Raw genomic sequence first — 21,719 nt, forward strand, 5'->3', positions numbered from 1 at the left:
CAACACAGTTACCATTACTGTGCTGCAAATGATTGAATTCAAACTAAGACCAAACCGTTTGTCAGAAAAAAAGATGTTTTTAATTCAGATCATTCCTCATATTATTGCAACCTCAAGAACATTTAGCAATACAAAAGCTTAAAACAGCTGATTCCATGTGAAAAGCATAACACATTAAGCATATGCAGAACACTGTACCTTTAAGGAATTGACTGCAAAAAACAATATGCAAAAGCTGTAGATTCTCTGTGTGTTTAATTCCTGTTGATTTTTTCTGAAAATATCAGCTGTAATGCGAGTGCTCTCCACCAATGAGCCTTTCATTTCACCAAAGAGGTGAACGGGGGGAAAAAAAACAAAACAAGACACACAATCCCTTTGCAGTACATTGTCATGACATTCAAGGTCCTCTGGGGTTTCCCCGGTTTGCTGAAAATGAACAGATATCACTGTTTTTGTTTGTTTTGTCTCCATAAGAATGGATCCTCCACCCACTCACGCAAAAGTCAGCTGCTTTGCCATGTAAAACACACACACATGCGCTCCTTAGGCCACTTTCTTAGGACAGAGCATTTAAAGGCTGTTCGAAGGTGACGCAGGCTTCCCACTAGCTGGGGTCTGATGGTTTGCCAAGTTCAACCTTTTCTCCTTTTTCTCCTGCACACAGAGGAAACAAAAACACACAAGAGATGATGAAGAAGGACATAAAAAAAACAACAATTGCCTTAAACAATATAGACTGGTTTGTGTCGCTTGTACATATAAACAAAACCTACCCGTTAAGTATTTTTCTTTAGCTCTGGCTCGCTCATCTGCGTCAAAATACCACACCGTGATGGCATACCTGTGGGAGACAACCAGAGCACTGAGTCAATGCACAGCAGACCGGATCACCTGGGTGCGTGTGCACCGGACGGATTTAAACGCTGACCTGGTGGCGAAGGCGGGCTGGACCTCGTGCGGGTTCCGTCTGTCGGACCAGAACAGCAGCAGGCGGTCAAATTTGGGCTCTATGTCGGCAAACTGTGCTTTTCCTTCTGGGAAGATTCGAAGAAGGCCCCCGTGTTCCTGGAAGAGCAGAACAAGAAGAAACAACCCCCGTTATGTATACAAATCAGGACAAAGCAATTGCAGGAAGGTAAGGAGACCGTAGGAAGCAAACACTAAGTGAAGCCTCAGCAGTGGACGCGTTTGTGATTTGTGATTCCTGTCGCGTTCATCCGAATTGAATCGTAAACAATCAGGGAACGTCTCCTACAACTGCATTTATTCTTAATAGAGAAGATCCAATGTCAGGCTTTTTAAATGACCAACATATGACAATAATGTCAAGGAAAATTGTTGTCCAACTCAAAAGGGCTAGAGGAGGAAAGCTCAGGATCGGAAGCAGCAGCGGGGGGACGGCTTTCCTGTGGAGGGATAGGAAGAATAACCCACAGGAAAACTGCTCCGGCTGGATAAAGGACCTGGAGAGTGAAAAAGCAGATTGCTGCAAGCGTGCCGCTTAAACTCTCACACAGCTGATATGATAGGCCCCTCTCTTCACACGCAAACTAGCAGGGCAAAGAGGTACACACCCTTCATTGGAAAAGTAATGCTATTCTCATTTATACTACTTTGAATGAGGGGGGGAATGCCGGTGGTGTGACAAAAATAAATAAAGCACAATATGGTCAAAGAAGATAGGAGAAATGTTCCAAAAACAAGTAAGCAGCTAAAGCACCACTGATTTTAACTATTGTTTGACTGCACGTAAATCCAAATTGGTGGTAGCATTCATTGTGGCCGTCTGTAAGAGAGAGTGAACACAGGATGACCTTCGCAGGATATGACATTCTGACCTGTATCAAGCTGAGTAATCATTTTGATCTCTAGTGTGGCCTTGTAGGTGGGAACTGCTTTGGACATCACAGCAGGTTTTATTTTTGGAAAAAGCTGCTGTGCACTGTCCCATTTAATTAAAATCCAACCCATGGATATCCAAATGACTCATTTCAATCTTAAAGCTGTAGCCCTAAAGATTTTTTGACATTTTTGATACCATTTATGGTTGTGATCTTTTCGGCAATGTATTAACATCCATTAATTACCTCGATATATATGAAGAAAAAAAAAATGCAACGATATTGTAGGGTTGAATATTTGTTTTTACAAAATATTGAAACAATGAGATTTTTGATAAATACTAATAAAGTGAGTGAAGGGGGAAAAATGGAACAGCTAGAACAGGCGGCGAAGTTCAGAAAGTCACATCACTTTACTGTAATGCAGCCTTTAAAACCAAGAAAAGACCACAGTTACGAGATATTACAAAAGCTAAATCTAGGATGATATGTAGTCTCAAATCAGTCAATATAATATGGATATATTGCTCTGCATTAGGTATAGTGGTATCAGAGTATACTTATATACATACATATACATCCTGAGATGGTTATCGTGAAAATCTCATACATTTATAACCATGAATGTGTTAAGTACAGTCCAACATTCCTAAAATGGATTCAAATGACCTGCACAGGGATTACATGTCATCCATAGTTATTGTTTTTAGTTTTATCTTATTGAAACAAAGACCCGCTTTTTTACTGTTCAATCTCTGGATTGAGTTAGTGCTAATGCAAACTTTCCTACTGCTGCTGGTAAAAAGTTTCCAACCGGCAAAACACAGGCTGTTGTGAGGCAGCCACAGGAAACACAACAGTCGAAAAAGCGAAGATACAAGGAGCAGCCACAGCTGATGGATGAAAAGCTGCAGGCGACAGGATGCACCTCCAACTACTAAATAAGGTTACAAACTCCTGTTAAAAATGTGGATATAGACAAATATATATTACATGTTATTCATGCAGAATTACTTCACTACTAGTAGAATGTGAAGGTTCTACATAGTGCTAGCGCTACTGCCAATGAGTTGGACAGTGGATGGAAAAAAGCTTATAAAGAGACAAATACTGAGATAATTCATGGTTTTTTTCCCCTTAATGGGCGATGGAAAGAGTGGCTGGAACTAGGGCTGAAAAGTTAAAAACGTAATCGAAATACCAATAAGAGGCCTTAGACGGCAATTTTTACAAATCACAGGGGGAACAATATTTCTTTAAAGGGGAAATATGTGTCAAAATAACCCTTTAACCTTCAGACGATCTTGCCATGGGATCATCCCACCAGTCATGAAGGCAAATCAGGACAGAAGCGTTAACTCCCTATCCCCTATATTCGGAGCCCTGTCTCAGACCACACCCATCTTCAAACTTTTCCTTCATCTTGATCTCAATTACACACCTGTAAATTTTGGTGACTGCATCTTATATGGTTGCAACGCTATTGCAGTGACAAAATCTGTCCACAGACATATAAACATCTCACAAGGTACTCAAAAGCGCCTCTGTGTCTCCGGGACAACATGTTGGTATGATGTTTCACAATGACTCACAAAGGGAAAACAATAGCCCTTTTGTGTTTGGACCAGATCGCTACTAAATCACACCATAATCATTTAAATATGTTTTCCAATGAAAATGAGAAATGAGAAATTTCGCAATTACAATATCAGTCAAAATAACCACAACTAGATATCATTTTTAAACTAGTAAACTACTAACAAAAAAGGTTTTTTAATGTCTGACACCATGTCCAAGATGATGAATGAATGAATAAAATCTAGCCAAACCTGCCACCCCCATTCCCGCTGAGCGCGTGTTTTACATAATGAAGTCACATGGTGTACCCTCAGATAGATACCAGTATGAATAAGTTGAAAGCAACCACTGAAACTTTTGCTTTGGTGTAACTATGTAAAAAATGTTACTTTCGACAACGTGATTCATGTCATGTGTTAGTGTGACTGCTGAATGGCTCTGGGGGGAAAAAAAATAAAATAAATAAAAATCACAGGAAAGATGACTGCTGATGGCTGAATGCTGTAATCCTGACTGTTAATGCAGGACATAAAGACATAAAGTGAATGTGTCTGCAAGTCTACAGTATGTGTCAGCCGTGATAGACTGGTGACTCGTCCTTACCTCTCACCAATTGCATGCTGGGAAACACTCCCACCCCCTTTCAACCCTGAGTACTTTAGAAAATGGATGGATTGATATTTAGAAGTCTTGGTGCAGCAAAACGCTGTTTAAGATACAGTATCTAATTAGACTCAGTGCAGTGTTTCTCAAAATAGCAGCAATTACAGAGTCACTATGTCTTATTAGTGTCGTATTTAAAATATGAACTGAATAGCATTTATCTTTGGGGGGTTTGGTATTTCCACTGGCTGATTCATTTCCTCCCACCTTGACTTTTGCTTGCCTGTATCTTTTTCCTCCCACCAGATTGGCCTGTGTCTTTTGTTTTCGTCACTTGGGTAAAATGAGAACATTCAAAAGCAGCGCCTGGTCATACATATCTGAAACATGATGTACCATGTTGAGAATTTAACAAATATTTCAGTATCGCAGACTTTTATGACTATAAAGTGGTTATACTACGTACAATGAATCATATGAACCATATGGACGTTAAGCATTTAAAGAGACAATGTTGAAAATTAGGGGTAAATAACTGGAGCAACTGAACCTGAACATTCCAAAGCCATGTCATTCTCTCATGGAGCCCCAGTATCCAGGCAACCACATTCTACAAAACACAGCTAATCACATGCCTAATAAACAGCCAATCAGGGACCAGATTGGAATCATTAACGTGTCCAATGGGGTCCCAGAACATGGCTTGTTTGAATAATTGAAGCCTGTGCATGAACATGACAATAGAAAGCATGTAACAGCTTAGATGATTAACAAAAGAGTAGTATGACCCACCTGATGCACAATGCTTCAGCAGGAAGAGATTTACTATACACATCAAAAACTGCGATTGTGTTGAGAGTGCTAAGGCAAACACAGGACAGATGATAAAACCCCAAACACTGCTGCAAAAGTGGGTCCCAGAGGTTAGGTTGAAAACCAACTCATAGGCATCTGTTGGCTAATAAGAGGTATGACATAGCATAGCAACATGAGATACCTAATGTACTCCAAACAGTGTTAATTAGGTATTGTGGTCAAAAAAGTGGGTGTTCAATTTTTTCCTTCTTGATTTCAATTCCTGAACTTGCATATCGGCCGATACAGAGTTGCGATCCAATACCAGTGAGTTAAAAACAAAAAAGACTAACGGGTTAACATAGTTCCCTCTCTACTATCGGTTTTATATGTTGCTGTAAAAACATCTTAAAAACTGTATAAATATAAGTATCTCGCCAAAAACGACATTTTACAAGTTTACATTTGAACACGTTATGACATGCAAGTTCTAAATATAATTAACCTTTGGACAATATTCATTTTCACTGAATGGAGCTTGAATGCATCATATGTGTAATTCAATACAACCTCGAATGTTTAGCCATCAGCTCACTAATTTAGCCAAGCAGAACTGTGCCGCCCACAGGCTGCTAACAGCTAACGTTAACCAGCTCTCCTCTCCCGATTAAAACACGGAGTTGCTGTTTACAATGCAGCATTATCAGGTGAAAAAATGTCATCAACAAAGCGATACAGCAGTCATAGGTTGGAACTAGTCAATTGGGACTTGGTCAACATAGAATACTGTTAAATTAGGTGTTTTTTTTTTATTACCCTGTCAGAGCAGAAGAAGGGTCCTTAATACATATGCATTCAAATTGCCACATTGCTTGTGTGAAGACAGCTAATAATGGTCATCCTCAGTCATAGCCAGAGGACAGACTTGTGCTTGGCCAGCATTCTACCCTGAACCAGCATTCAGAGGCAAAACAGATGAGTTTCCTGTAATTATGCAATTTTCATATGCAGGTCAAGTATGATAGGAAGTCTGGAAGAAAATCGCTTGTCTACTCATGTGTCTTGGTCATGCCACCGGCTACTCCGTGAATCATGAAAGCCATCCTCCCACCTTACAGCTGCGGCTTTTTGTTTTTCAGAGTGTTGTTACTTCCTGGTGTGTAGCATCCTGTTTATCAGTCTCATATTCAAGAGGTGAGTTAACCGAGTGTCCAATGACATTCAACGCCTTTCACATAAAGCATATTACAGTGTAGCCTTTATCAGGGGCTCCCAACCTTTTGTAACTTAAATCCCACTTCTGATTGCTAAAGAATTTCTTACAAGCACCTTTCTAAAGAAATGAGAAAGAAAACCGTAACATGTCAAAACCAGAATTACTGCCTCACAGTTGTATGCCTCCATCAACAGCCATGGTGCAGTTTACACTTTGTCTGCTCAAAATGTAATCACTTCATCCACTTGGACATTTATGTGAAAATATCATAACGAAGAAGCGAATAAATTATTGCGTTATGGCCCAGGTTTGAGGTCATGGTGACCTTTGACCTGCTTATACATTTTAAATTTGATGCTTATACATTTAAAATTAAATGACCAAAAACATATATTTGTAGATGAATCTAACCAAGGCCAACTGGTTGAGAGTAGCTGGCCAACATGACAAAAATGTGGATTCTGGCAGCTGTCATGGGCTACAAAACAATTAGTAGAAACATCTATCAGTTAGCTTGTGCTCTCAAGTTTATATCAACCAACTGGGGCAGTAAGAACTTAAGTTATAGGTTGTTATAGGTGACTCGTCCGGTCAGACAGGGAGGCGCACTCAGAGCGTTTTCGGCAGTCTGCCTCTAAAGGCCGCGGCTCATTGACTGCAGTTTACGTTTGCTGCTGGATACTGACGTTACAACAAAACTCTGCCGTGCCACTAAGTGGTTCATGACAACATTGCAAGCAGCTCTTCTGGGGGCGAGGCAATCGGCCTGCTCCGAGCTACATGCTTCAAACAGGCACGGCAAGAGTCTAATGTTACACTAACAATTTCACTGGTTAAACAACTCTGTGACATCTTTGGCATCCATTAAAGATAAGATAAAATGATGTAAACAACACTATAATACAATATTGTTATATTCTATAAATTTGTATGCATGAATAATTTGACAGCACAAATTCGTTTTAATTCATTCCCATGCACACCGTTCAGAGGAATTACAGTTACTGGCTAGTCCGCCGACACTGCGGAGTCTCTCTCTAGCACGTTCATGCTGATAACGGAGCAAACTGATAACAGTACGTGCGCTGCACTGAGTTGCATTATGTTGTGTTAAAGCTCTACTCGATAAAACTGAGTCGTGGGCGAAGGTAAATTATAACGCTATCATGATGTGTTCAAATGTAATCTGTAGTTTTTGGTGGGAAACAGTTGTTTGAAGGAGAGGTTTTCACAGCAATTTAAAAGAGAAATTAGAGAAGGAATTATGACCTGTTTAACTTCCTAACATAGCTCTAAGCATTTAATATACATGATCAAACTACTTATGCAAAGATGGTTTTTGGATCAAAGTTTTAAATTAAAAATACAATAATGTATTTTCTAGTAACTTGAAATATGTGTGTTCTATGAAAATAGCCACTATATATGGCAATAACAATCAAAAGGAAAATAATTTAGATTTTTTTAAGGTTTAGACTGACTTTGGGACAGTTAAAATTATTTTTGGGACAGTGGTGAGAAAGTTATCTGTAGCCTTGATGTCAATCATAGTTCATAGAAAGAAAATCAGAATGTGCAGAAATTGGAGCAGCTCAATTTTAAAGTTATTATATTTGACCTTTATATGAATGTTCCTTCAGTAAAACTCAACCATAACCAATCTGCACAAAAGCACCACAATTGTTTGAAATGCTTATTTAATCCAAATGATGTGAGGTCTAAAGTACAGCAGTAACCCCTCCCTCTCTTTCGACTGACTGCCTGTGTATCTACTTTTGTGCAGGAGGAACAGGGGGTGTGTATGGAAAACAGCAATGGGGGCGCTCTTCTCCCTGATTGGGTGTGGCTGGATTAGCAGGATCTCTGCATTTTAATGGGATTATAAACAGGGAGAGTGGCCGAACAGCACGTACTGACACGTAACCTCTACCACTGACTCTGCTCGGGTGTCGAGTGTGGAATAAAACAGGACGGAGGGTGACGACCCCGCCATGGAAACAAGATCTACGCTGACTTGTCATATGCTTGTGACAGGAAGTCCAACTGCTATACGGACACCAGACACATGGTCTTTTTTTGGAAATCATTTTGTTTTGATGGTTATTTCAGTAAAAAAAAATGTATTAATCATTTCAAATGACAACTGAATAAATGTTTATAACAAAAAAACCAAAAACAAGGAACAACACAATAAATAACATAGTTAAGTTCATAGAGAAGTTGAGAAATAGGAATGATTATCATCTAGCACTTCTGACATTATTTCCTCCATACATCTCTCACATACCTTGGCAGTCCAATCTTTATTAAGGTAATATATGCACGTGACACATCGCCCATCGCCGTTTGGGTTATCCACATGGCGCACGTATCCCGTCCCCTTTCCAGGGTAACACGCCACCATAGCCTGAAGACAGGACAGGAAGATGAAAAGGCGTGATTAGTAAAAGCAGATACACAGAGAGCACACATATGCATTCAATGTCTAGATATCACGTGTCATTAAAACAAGTCAGCAGATGTACTGCATGAATATAAAGCAGGAACAGTTAAGAGTGCATTAAGCCAGACGGCCTCACCTGCACCGAGACTCACAAGCAGAGACCGATTACAACACAGCTGCCTCATTATAAACTTTAAACTAGCGAGAAAATAAACCGGAGATATCGTGCAGCACGTCAACTTCCCCTTGCCTTTCCTGCTCTATTAAGAGTCGCATGATCTGCTTGGGTGTTGGCAGCGAACCCCTATGAGCTCTTGTAAACTTCTTGGTGTAAACAGCGTAGAAAGTCCCTCGGAAATAAGACACACACACACACACACACACACACACACACACACACACACACACACACACACACACACACACACACACACACACACACACACACACACACACACACACACACACACACACACACACACACACACACACACACACACACACACACACACACTTTTCTTCAGAAATAAGACTTCCATGGAAGACATGATGGCAATTTTGAAGAGACAGAAAATCTCCTGATTTACGATCTTATTCTCAGATAGTATTTCAGTTGTCAGACCTTGAGCACTGGAAATTGCAGCCAACACTTTTGGGACACCGTGCAACAGCATGCTTTTTGACTTGAAAGGGGAGCTGAGGTGAGTGGTGAACGTGCACAGACTCAGAGGGAAGATTCAGCCCTCATGCGCCGTGTCTAAGCAGTGATACGACAAACAAAAGGCAAGTTCCTCCGCATTCTTCCATGCATTTGGTGCAACATAAACCATAGCAACATTATTATAAAGACTCACAGCAGACTAATCTCCTTCACTTGCTCTCTTAACAAATGAAATAATGTCTTTATGTGTTTGACTCTTGCAAAGCTTGCTTTGTCTGCAGGGGAATGACACGATCCGCTATATTTCAAAAATATTTGGACTTTGACTAATTGAACTTAATCTTAATTTAAACTTAATCAATGAATTATGAACATGGAAGTCTGTCGATCCATATATTTCAGTAAAGGTAAATTGTATTGTACTGCATAGTACATGCAAATTCTTCCTAAGCTCAGCAAGTGGGAAAAAAAAAAAAAAAAAAAAGTATCTTCATCACACATACGTCTGAATCTTGTTTACCTACGCAACTGACCAGAGTTGCGTGCGTCAGTCCACATTGTGCTCACATCTACTGAGTGAATCAGGTTACCACTGCAATGCTCGATATCAGGGCCTTCAAAGCAAAAAAGCAACAAACTCCAACATAAAGATGAGGGGGGTGGGGAGTTAAACTGACAAAGGGCTTCCTGTCGGTAAGATGCAATAGAGTGAGCTGCTCTGTGAGTGTGTGTGTGTGTGTGTGTGTGTGTGAAAGAGAGGGAGGGGGAAATAAGGACACAGACAGAGAGAGCCGAGGGGTGGGGCTGGACCAGAAGAGAGGAGTGAACTGCTGTAAACTTTGACTTCTGGCCTCACTCCAGAGGGAGCAGTATTTTAATGGTTGTGCTACGTGCAGAGCGTGAGGAAGGTTGGCTGATCCTCTGCTATGTCGCCCCTCCCACCCTTTACTGCACACTGCAAGGCCGGAGATGTGTAAACAGTCTCTGCTAGGAAAAGTGTGTTAGAGCGGATTCAGATGTGTGAGTGGTATGTGTGAGTGGTATGTGTGAGTGGTGTGTGGGTGTGTGTGTGTGTGTGTGTGTGTGTGTGTGTGTGTGCGTGCGTGCGTGCGTGCGTGCGTGCGTGCTGACTGAAGGTGTGAGTGCCTTGACACGCTGCAAAAAAACCAGGACACAGCAGTTTCATCTTTCTTTTCCTTTTAGACTGGACAGCTGTAGAAAGTCTATGGGAGGTTCATTTACAGTGGGAAAACTCAACTCCAGCACAGGCTCAATTATGCACCTGTGGAAAAAAGAATAACTACAAAAGAAGGTCAACTATTTGACCAGTTGGCACTTCTCAATACCAAATAGCACATCACAGCGACTGCATAAACAAAAGTGTAGACAGATCCACAGAAAACATACGAGACCGGAATGCAGATCAGCCAGTATCTGCAAATGCCGACCTTGCATGAAGTGCTATTAAACTCCGGTTTGACTTTCACGTGATCTGGTCATGAGGACCCAGCGATCTGAGATACAGCACAAGAGACACCGCTCTTGATCAAATCTTTAGTCAGAGAACCCCAGATGGCTTGTCGCTAGGACCTTGAGGAAAAAGATGCAACATGCAGCAGCAATACAGACAGAATCAGAGGGCAGCCGTTTGTGTCGGCAGATGTGGAGGAAAAATTGCTGATTCTCTGTGAGAAAAGACATGTTTTACTAAAGCACATGTGCATGTCATTCCCTGATATTTTCCTCCTGGCAGAATTTATTAGAATATAACCTGGTCTAAATGAACTCATGATTTCTCCATCCCAACATGGCCACTTATACACCTTCCTTCCTCGCCATCTTCCCCTCTGACCTGTATCCCCATTTGAGCTCCCTTTCCTCTCAGTCGCTCATTCTCCTGCATTCCTCGGTGGCTCTCATTAGGAGGCTGACCTCGCTTGCCATGCCGTTTGTTTACATTCCACAGGCACAGCTTCAGAGGCCCGCTGGCATTTACAGGCAAGGGTGAACTGATGTTAAATTTCACATAATTACTTTAATATAAATTTTTCGTTATGAGACAACAGCACTGCCGATAGACAGGTGATGTGACAGTGACGTTCATTTCAATGACCCAATGTCACTGTCATTTTTTTCAGACTATAAACAGATGTGGGGCATCTGGAATAAATCAATTATTTTGAAAATAGAAAAACATATTTGACTTAACCCCTTAATATCTGAAGCGGAGATTATAGAGGGCTGCACGGTGGTGTAGTGGTTAGCACTGTCGCCTCACAGCAAGAGGGGCCCGGGTTCAATTCCCGGGCTGGACAACCTTCTGTGTGGAGTTTGCATGTTCTCCCCGTGTCAGCGTGGGTTCTCTCCGGGTTCTCCGGCTTCCTCCCACAGTCCAAAGACATGCAGCTTAGGTGCATTGAAGACTCTAAATTGCCCGTAGGTGTGGATGTGAGTGTGAATGGTTGTTTGTCTCTATATGTCAGCCCTGCAACAGACTGGCGACCTGTCCTCGGTGTATCCTGCCTTCGCCCATTGACAGCTGAGATCGGCTCCAGCACCCCTGCGACCCTTAACTGGATGAGCAGGTTACGGAAAATGGATGGATGGATGGAGATTATAGACTGAGGATCCTTCTGTTTCGTGATGACTAATCTGTTGCACACAAGTTGTGCGCTGATGTTTATTTTTCTTCCTCATCCTCAATTGGTCTCAGACAACTCAAACCTCTAGTAAATGAAGCATAAACTGATTAGCAAAGGGTCAAGTCTCATTCTTATGTTTACCTGATCACTTGGAGGGATACACTGATCACGGTGAAACTATCAACGAATCTCTGGTTTGCACACTTATGTGCTCCATGAACTGGGGTGGAGCGAAAAGGAAGAGCTGCGAGGGGTCTGCTCACTTGACAGAAGAGATGCTTATCCAAACACGAGTACAAACAGTTGGGATGGAGACCTTGTAGTGCAGGGGTGTGTGGGAACTGATGGCGTCGGGTCCCCAGCCCGGGATAGCTCGCTGTTTTATCTGTCAGATAGTGGTGCGGCCTCGAAAGGAAATCCCTGTTTAAAGTAACGACCTAGTTCATTCTTTTCCGCTTACTGAAGCCTGTAAGCAATAGAAGGACGTATACAGCAGCGGCGCTACCCTTCACCCTCAACATGTTGCAGCGGAAACAAAAGCACAGTTTTCTGGTATCATTATGCAAATACTCTGAAGGGGACTGTGTAAAGACGTCGGCCCTGTGGATTTCGGCACGCTCTGCTGGTGTCTCTCATTGTCAAACAAAAGATAAACTCACACGGGCATATGGGCTGAACTCTGTGATCCTCTGATCTTCAGGGCTGACGTTTCGACACTGACACTCAACCAAGTCATTAAATCACAAAAGCCGGCACGTAACGAGCAACAGCACATCTTCAAAACTTTCCCGCAATCAAAACGCGGAGAGCTGATAATCTACAGTGCCGTGTCTGTTTTGTGCAGTAACTGCTCAGCATGACTAAATGGCTCCATCGTGCCTGTGTGTGAGCCAAGCAAGCTCACTCCGTAATTGGATCAGTCACTGATACTTTCTCGTTGCCAGTAGTAAACGACTGGGCAGTCAGCAAGATGTATAAATATATATATATATATATATATATATATATATAAAAAAAAGAATATCAAAATCCAAAATCCATCCAATCATCAGCTTTTATATCCCTCACATTCTGCATAAATCTTAAGAAAACATTTTTATAATGAATTTATGCAATAAACACTATCCTTATAAACATAGTTTTTTAAATGCTAAATATTTTTGCTCCACCCACCACTACTCCTCCTCCTCCTCCCCGTGTTCAACTCTACAACTGCGACCAGTCAAAAACAGAAGCCGTCTTTCTCGAAGCCTCACTTGGATCCCAGACAGATGCTCCTCAGACAGTCTCGGCATAGTAAACGGAGAAATAAACATTTGTCCACCCAGGGGAGTGCCGTGTCAAATTTGGTGCAATTTAGACACGCGACACGTTCAGTATTAATAAACTCTGAATTAACAATGCTCTGTTCAAATGGTTATTATGAAACACTCTCTGTTTAATAAGGATACCTTTATATGACTTACGTAAGTAAATGATAACATCAGAGAGAAGATTGTCTATATCTATATACTTATTCTTAATGTTAAGGTCATTGGTGCCCGCGGTCGGAATCTGTGTGAGATCAGGTGAAGAGGGACCCAGATATGGCTTCATTGCCGCCTTCGACCTGCAGTCACAGCAACAGCAGTAAATACAAAACAGGGGGCGCAGCTGACGCTGTGCTGCGTCCCCCATTAGGAAACGGAGTCCTGGACATAATGCGTGTCATTTGTTGAAAAATCACCAAAAATAACATACAGGTTTTACATTTAAAATTCAAAATACATTCTAAAATTGACAAGTATATGAGGGAAAAAAAATGGGATTTTATAAGCAGCATTTTTTTTTTGTATAACTTGAACATGTATTCTTGAAGTCACTGAGAATTGAGAGATACTAAAACTTTTGCAAGTTTCAAGTGTAGCATTAATAAAGCGATCGAATCATGACCCCAAGAAATTAATTCGTATTGAATCGTGAGACACCGAAAGATCCACATCCCTAGTCAGACATTCATCCATTCTAAATATTCTCTTTAGGTTATTGATCAGTAAACGAGTCATGAAATAAATGTCATTCCAGTGGTGCTTATACTAGCAACGTCCGTCACCTAAGCACAAAACATGTTTGAAGATGGAGAGTGTGATTTCTGTCATTGGACTTTAGGCCGTCAGCAGCACCAGTGAAACAGTGAGGGCAAAGGGTCAGACATCGCCTGAAGAGGCATTTGTCCAAGGCACTGTATAGGACAGTGGTGGAACGACAGTACAAACACAATAACTATCCAGCTATGAGAGGACATGGTCCCTCTACAACGGCCGAGAAAGAAAAGATCTATGATTAACACACTGGATGTGAGGTGTAAAATACTTTAGCCAAACTGCTACAGCCACAATAAACCTATAAAAAGGCCCGGTCATGCAAAAATATAAGGACTAATTGGTTGCTTGCTAGATCACAAATCAGTTACTATGATAGCTAGAGGATCAGATGTGCTTTGGTTTTGGGGCCACACCTGGAGGTGCACAATGTTTGTCTAACTCTGGAAGCAGTGTGCCTCTTCGCTCTGGGGAACATCACCATCTAAACTATTGAGTCTGGAGCTTATCCATGCACATTGCGTGGCGCTTTGACGCCATTGACGCTTTAAAATGTTCATGGAGGCTGTGGCATCCAAATGACTCGTAGACTATGTTATGGCTGGTGTTTTGCTCAGGACCCAATCAAGCACAGTGTTGAGTGTGAAGTTTTTTTTTATGGGTTCACTTTTGCTATGAGCACCTGTTCATATTACATACTACAGCTGTCCAGAATGTCGCACACTCTCTGGTATGTCACACAAACATGAGATTAAAATAAGTTATTATTATTAGATTTTTTTTTTTTAAAAGGATCAAGCTCATAATGAGCCACCCCCCTCTTACAAAGGCCTGGGGACAACCCAAACCTGGGCCAATTGTTAAAAAATAAAATAATAATAATTAAAAAAAAAACATCAAAAACAAAAATCGCCTTTAAAAATTAATGAATAAAAAATAATTTCATGTCAATAACTATGAAAGTAAACAATCACCCGGTTGACCCAGCTGTACTGACCCTTTTGGCCCGTTCTGGAGCAACCCGACGGTGCTGTGGTCATGCTTTGCAACAAGTGGACGAGGTGGCACTTTCGCTGATTATTATTATTATTATTATTATTATTATTATAGTTAAGTGTTATTAGTTGTATATAATAAAAGGTGTACATAATTATAAATTTGTATGACTATTTGCTTTTTATTTATCTACTTATTTATCAATTTCCTTTTCTATGCTTTCCTAACACACACACACACACACACACACACACACACACACACACACACACACACACACACACACACACACACACACACACACACACACACACACACACACACACACACACACACACACACACACACACACACACACACACACACACACACACACACACAGGTCTGTACTCATTGTTCTTGTCGTCCCCTTGTTGTTCTGTTAAAGTATTGTCATTCTCTTACAATAAACAAAAGGGGCTTTAAGAAAGGACTGGTGGCTGGTTTGCTCATACTTGACCATGGTTGATGAGTGAGCCTGTGCTCTGACTAACTCCCTCACGATCACATTTATTGTTTACCGTGTGATGGTTAAACAATAAGCAGGAAGGAGGTGGCATGCAGGTACTGTGGGCGGAAGGAACGAGCGACTTGCTCGGCCTATAGCATAATGTAGAGCTGGCTCAGACTGCCACCACCACATGACTTCCTCTAGCCTACTTATTCTATGGAGCTTTACGATTTAGGTCAATGGTCAACTTCCTTATGAAAGCACACGTCCACAGTCAGTTTGTGACATTACAAATGACGCAACAAATAACTCAACATGCAATCCAAAAGCGCAGTCGCTCCTTATCAAACACAACACTGGGGAAGAGACAGGATGGATTGTGTCCAGACTGATCCTGTTAAGGTCGAAACTGCTTCTTAAAATCTGTCAGCAGTTTTCCCTGAAAATGAGGGGCGTGGCTAGCTGTTCGGTTGGGTTGAATGACATGACAATATGCTTGTATACCGTCAGACAATAGGGATTTTTCTATATTGGTAGCGAGGCCATTGAGGGCAATGTTGCAAATCAGAGCAGGGCCGTTTTATCACATTAAAGGATTTACAGTAATTCTCATTTTTTTCGATGGAATTTTCAAAACAAATAGTTTTCTCAATCACTTCTTGCTATTGCAATATAGAATCGCAAGGCTTTCACCGCTCCATTGCTCATCCCTCTGTTGTATTTAGGGCTGTGACAAATTATTATTTTCATAATTGATTCAATGAAAATGTCAGAAAGGTAATGAAAATAATGACAAACACAAACTTGAAATGCTCTAGCGACGTATTTAAACTCAACCAAACAGTCCATAAACGACAATATCGAATTTAACTATCACATGAGCCAAAGATACACAGGAAATCGTCACATTTGTGAAACTATAACAAGGGAATGTTTGGCATTTTTGCATTGAAAAAAAGTCAACTAATCAATTATTCGATCTGCAGATTGACTTTCTGTTTATTGACTAATCGATAAATTGCTTTCGCTATAACTACTGACTGTCCTTTTCACTTACAAAGGGATCGGGCAACATGGCAAACAATACATGTGTATTGTTATGCTTACTACAGGGGTATTTATCTTTCATAAATGTCCTGCTGTGTTTCACACTGGAGTGATTATGAGACAATTATGCAGCTTTTATCTAAATGTGTTTAATGCTGTTTTATAAGACTGTGTATGCTGTACGTTCACTGTGCACCAGGTGCACAAAACAAGACAACATTTTACTCTTGAATTGGATTGTTGGCAGTCTTGTCCCTGTAGGACCAAACAACAGTATATCTAATCTCGGGCTGAAACTATTCCTCGAGAAATTCCTAGATTTCTAAAAAGCAAGCTTGTCTGAAATAACGGAGCACATGGCTAATGTTAAGGAGGTTTCATTGAGTTTCATGTGGATGCATTCAAGCTTTATTTAGTAAAAATGTCTATTTGACTATAATTAATTATAACGTTATCATGATTTGCTCAAAAGATCTAAAAAAAATTGGGGGGGAGAGTCTGCAGAAATTTCAAAAAGAGATGTTTTCACAGCAATATAAAATAGATATTATAAAGAGAATTATGTGACCTATTATTATGACCTGTTTGACTTCCTAACAAAAGCTCTAAGCAGCTTTCAATAGAATCAATCAATGAAATAATAGCTTGAATATTTGATTGCTTAAATAATCAATACCTGCAGCTCTGATCTATTCCAGTATTTGGATATGCTGACCTACAAAAAACAGCATGCTCTTCAGAATTATCATGTGTCATGTCTGACAACATCACCGCTTAATACTGGCTTTGTTCACTTGCGGTAGGAATGTTTATAATGCAGCTTCGGCTTAGTAAGATACTATTTTAACATGCTGGACACCAACGTTGAATGGGGGACAGCGAGTCAGTGACGGGACAATCGTGTTGCTGCTACAAATTTTTAAATGTTCCCCGATTATGCTACGATGGCATCAGCAAACATTCAACTTGCCGGAGCTGCAGAGAAACAAACATGTCTTGCTGCATGCGACTTCCCGCATTGTTAACGAGTGAAAAGGGGAAATGGGAACAATGACATTAAATAATTATTTGGGCAAAATCTTTTTCCTCTATCTTGCACCATTGCGAACTGTGCTTACATTGTGCCGTATCCCTTTGAGCCATTGATACTGGCGGACTTCCATTTGTGCAAGTCATGCTGAATTTCCCTGGTCACAGTCCAGGCGTGTGTTTGCCAAGGCAACTAGGGCAGTAGGTGTTTTGACTCAGAGGCCAGCTGCGTGGAGCTACTGCACGACTGAACCACTCACTGAAATAAAGCGCTTTCTGAAAAACGTTTCATGTCTACTCTACCAAGAAGCAGCCGGAGAAAAAAACGTAACTGGACAGGGGACGCAGCCTAAAAATACCAGCGCTGGGTGATCAGAGCTCTAACAAAACCAAGTACCAGAAGCAGGCTCACTGCTAGATCCCTTAAATGTCAAGCACTGTGATAACAGAACATGATATGGTAAAGTGAAAAATATAAAACGGTGACTACCTTGAGAAAGGTTTGTTCAGTGTTCAGGATATTTATTTTTATGTGCTTATCCTAATAGGGTCTGACTTTCAACTGAGGCCTTCTACAATGACTGACCATGTCTGACCAAGGCTTCAACAACCACCTCTTAAACTATAACCACTAAAATGAGGAGAAGTTTGAAAAAAAAAAAACAAAAAAAAAAAACTCACCTCTCTGAAAAAAACTGAATGTTATAGCGTTCAAGAAGGTAGGATGTATTGGAAGACTGTTGCATTAGTTTTATCTAGCTGTGTAACTGGTTTTGCATTTCAAAATGAGCACTGAAAGGAGATTCAGCCTAACATCTATTTCAATTAAATAGTGTGTGTGTGTGTGTGTGTGTGTGTGTGTGTGTGTGTGTGTGTGTGTGTGTGTGTGTGTGTGTGTGTGTGGTCAGTCACGTGCCACAAGGTCACGGTGACCAGATCTGGTTCAAAAAGAGTCACACAAAACCAAACACCCGAGCTGAGACAAAATTGCTTTGGGTTGGCGCATGCTACTCTAAAAAATACTTTTAAACGAACACTTGATGCTGCCTAAGAGGAACCAGCCTTAGAGTAAAAAAAGGACTATCATCATTTCAGACATGAAAACGTGTCTGAGTGAGACAGAAACTGCCCACAGTTTTCACTCCCCCGCACTGCCAACCTTGAGACACGCAGGCCTTCCTCTCTACAGAGGAACGCTCTGTCTCTGTAGCAAAACACTCTGTATTAGGGCTGCAACGAGTAGATTAACCTGTTGATGATTTTCTTGATTAATCGATTAGTTGTTTGGTCTATAAAATGTCAGAAAATGGTGGAAAATGTTGATCAGTGTTTCCCAAAACCCAAGATGAGGTCGTCAAATGTACTCAATTATATATTCAGTTTACTGTCATATAGGAGTAAAGACACAAGAAAATATTCACCTTTAAGAAGCTAGAATCAGAATTTTTTTTACATTTCTTTTCCTCAAAAAAGATCACAGTTGACAACGTATCTATAAATTGTTGCAGCTCTACTTTGTAGGCTTCGTACTGCCCGACATGGTGAGGATCATACCACTGTTTGCCAAACGGCTGCAGCTCCTTCACACACATCTAATTATTTTACCATCAGAAATGACCGCTTAAATGTGATGTGCAAAAATGTGGATTTTGTGTAAGCAGTGTTTCTTCCTTGTTTCTGTGTGTGCATTTTTTCAGCAGCACGTCTAATAGAGCTGCGTGGAGAACATGTGCAGTGTGTGTTGCGCAATCTCAAGTATATGAACAAATGTAAAAAAGGCACAACTAACAGTAGCTGAAACTGATGCATCATGATCCAACAACACTCATTTAGAGCAAAAATGTTAAGTGGATTACTCAATTAGCGGATGAATATTATTTAATATGCGTTGTGTGGGTATGTTTATATCTTTTGTGATATTGAGGAGAATATCTTTGGATTGTGTGCTTTTGTTGGGACAAATCAAGCGATATAGTGGAGATACCACTTGAGATTTAGAAAACTGTGATAAGCTTTTGTTACAACCTTCGGATACTTCATAAGCCGGACAGTTAATTGAGAACATAACCTGCGTAGCCTTCACCAACATTATAATGTTCAGAAATGTTTCAGGGAGTTGCTGATTCAATGTAATGGTCATTTTGGAGGCTGTACTGTGTGTTGTTGGTTAACTGCATTGCATTATACTCGGGAGTTGATTTAAATATTTTGTAGAACCCTTTAATTTTTTTTTAAATCAACAAGGGCTGCCTGAGTTTTAAAAACACCTTTTGAACTACAGACTCTCAGAGTTTGGTCTTTAAATCTGTCCAATGAAATATGACCAATAAAACCTTCATGAAGCAGGGACTTTTTTCAGGACTGCAGAAGTTTTAGATTATAATCTGAAAACGGAGTGCAGACCCTGAAAAAAATATATAATAATTGGCTGACTAAGCATTCAGTAATATCCTATTCTGATCCATTAACCTGGCGTTTGAGAAATCAGCAGCCTCTAAATTAGAAAAACAGGACCAAGATATTTCAGGCAATGATGCCAGAAATATATATATATATATATATATATATATATATATATATATATTACAGCTCCAGCTCTACTTCTGCTGAAGAATGCAGCACAGTCAGATACCTGCAAAACGTGCATTTCATTTAGTCCTATGGAGCCAGAGCACTGCTGGTTTTAACCCACCTTGGTGTGTGTGTGTGTGTGTGTGTGTGTGTGTGTGTGTGTGTGTGTGTGTGTGTGTGTGTGTGTGTGTGACAGGTGTAATCGGTCAGACCTGCAGTGCTCCAACTCCTGCGGGAGAAGCGCTGCAAACCACCGGCATCCATGCACTCACAGTGCTGCTCGTGTCTTACCACTTGCTGCAATACTTACTTTTGTCCTTCCATTTATTCTGTAGTTTCCCAGTTTGCCGTTACAATGTCTGATCAGGTCGTCCATGCGACTCATGAGGATGCGGATCTTCTCGCAGCCGGCCTCCCTCCCCTCTATCCACGTGATTTTGTCCCCTCGTATGTCTTTAGTGGAGTCGCTTTTTTGACTGACCAGCTGTCCGTCCGTGAACTTGCCCGTCTTGTGCAGCGCTTTGACATTATCCAAAATGCCCAACCCCACCTCGGCTCCTAGAAAGTTGTCCACCACACAGATGCCATGCTTGTCCATGCACGGGACGATGTACTCCACGGCGAGTTTCTGCGGGGATGAGCTGCTCTGTCCGTTAGGTGCGGCGGTGTTGTTGGACCGGTCCTCCCTCGGTCCGTCCTCGTCCCCCGACCCCTCTGTGCTTGCGGTTTGTGGTAAAGATGCGCTGTCCGCCTGCTCGGGACTGATCGTTTCCCGGTATTTCTCGGGTGCCTCGTCGTCCCCCGGCGGCGGCGGCGGCTGCTCGGGTTTGGGCTTCGGGAGCTGCGCCTTCTCCGTCTCCTTACAGATGAGCCTGTGTTTCTTCCAGTGCTGTTTCTGGTGCTCCTTGCTGCAGTAGAAGGAGCTCCGGCACCTACCACACTTGAGGAGGTTCTCCATTTTCCCGCAAAGTTCACAGTACTGCCGGTCTACGTCCACATCGCTCTGCTCCATGTCTGCGGCTACACCGGGTGCACTGCGCCTTTAAGTCCGATCCTTCACACGCGCCCTGCTATCAGACAACTTTGGAAACGATCCGCTGCCTCTGCCACGCTACACCCAGCGAGACCGAATAGTAAGACTCAAAACCCCGCCACTTTAACATATTTGCCCTCTCAGTGAAATAATGCACCAGCGGGCGCCCTGGACCGAGCATTTCGGGCTGGGTCGAGGACTTCAGCGGGCTAGCTGTCGGTCCATGGGTAGTGCATGGCGCCTCTCGGTGTGTGCTCAGCCTGTCTGTGGGCCAGCCTGCGATGACGTAGGCACACAAGCTCCGCCCCTCTAGCGCTGCCTTCGCGGGCTGTCAGACAAATGGCGGTTCATAATCGGACTTGAAATCTATGGAAGTAGTTCATTTAAGCAGATAGGGAGCATGTTTTTGCCCATCTATGATTAAGTCCACCTCTGGTCAGTCAATAAAACATACACGAGGTAATATAGTAATACATGGCATCTTTACTAGAGCCCTCAACTCCAGTTATGCAGCTTTTGGTTATTAATCATTCTAATCATGCACACTGGCAGTCAATGGCCTTTGGCAATGACGGAAAGTAAATGTAGGCTACCAAGAAGCGTATTGTGCTTAAGTACAATTTTGAGGTATTTGGACTTTACTTGAGCATTTCAACTTTATACTACCTAATATTTTGGGGGGAAATTCTG

General features: G+C 41.5%; 1 protein-coding gene across 1 annotated transcript; it reads right to left on the reverse strand.

Moving 5' to 3' along the window:
• Nucleotides 1-66: 66 nt before the first annotated feature.
• egln1a (egl-9 family hypoxia-inducible factor 1a) lies at nucleotides 67-21,321 on the reverse strand. Its single transcript, XM_054599968.1, has 5 exons — nucleotides 20,307-21,321; nucleotides 8,324-8,443; nucleotides 932-1,068; nucleotides 777-844; nucleotides 67-657 (listed from the first exon to the last, which is right to left on the reverse strand). Exons 1-5 carry the CDS (start codon nucleotides 21,006-21,008, stop codon nucleotides 608-610), a joined length of 1,077 nt encoding a protein of 358 aa, XP_054455943.1. The 5' UTR covers nucleotides 21,009-21,321; the 3' UTR covers nucleotides 67-607.
• Between the last annotated feature and the right edge of the window lie 398 nt (nucleotides 21,322-21,719).

The sequence above is a fragment of the Anoplopoma fimbria genome, chromosome 6 (assembly GCF_027596085.1).
Source record: "Anoplopoma fimbria isolate UVic2021 breed Golden Eagle Sablefish chromosome 6, Afim_UVic_2022, whole genome shotgun sequence".
Classification (NCBI taxonomy): Eukaryota; Metazoa; Chordata; class Actinopteri; order Perciformes; family Anoplopomatidae; genus Anoplopoma; species Anoplopoma fimbria.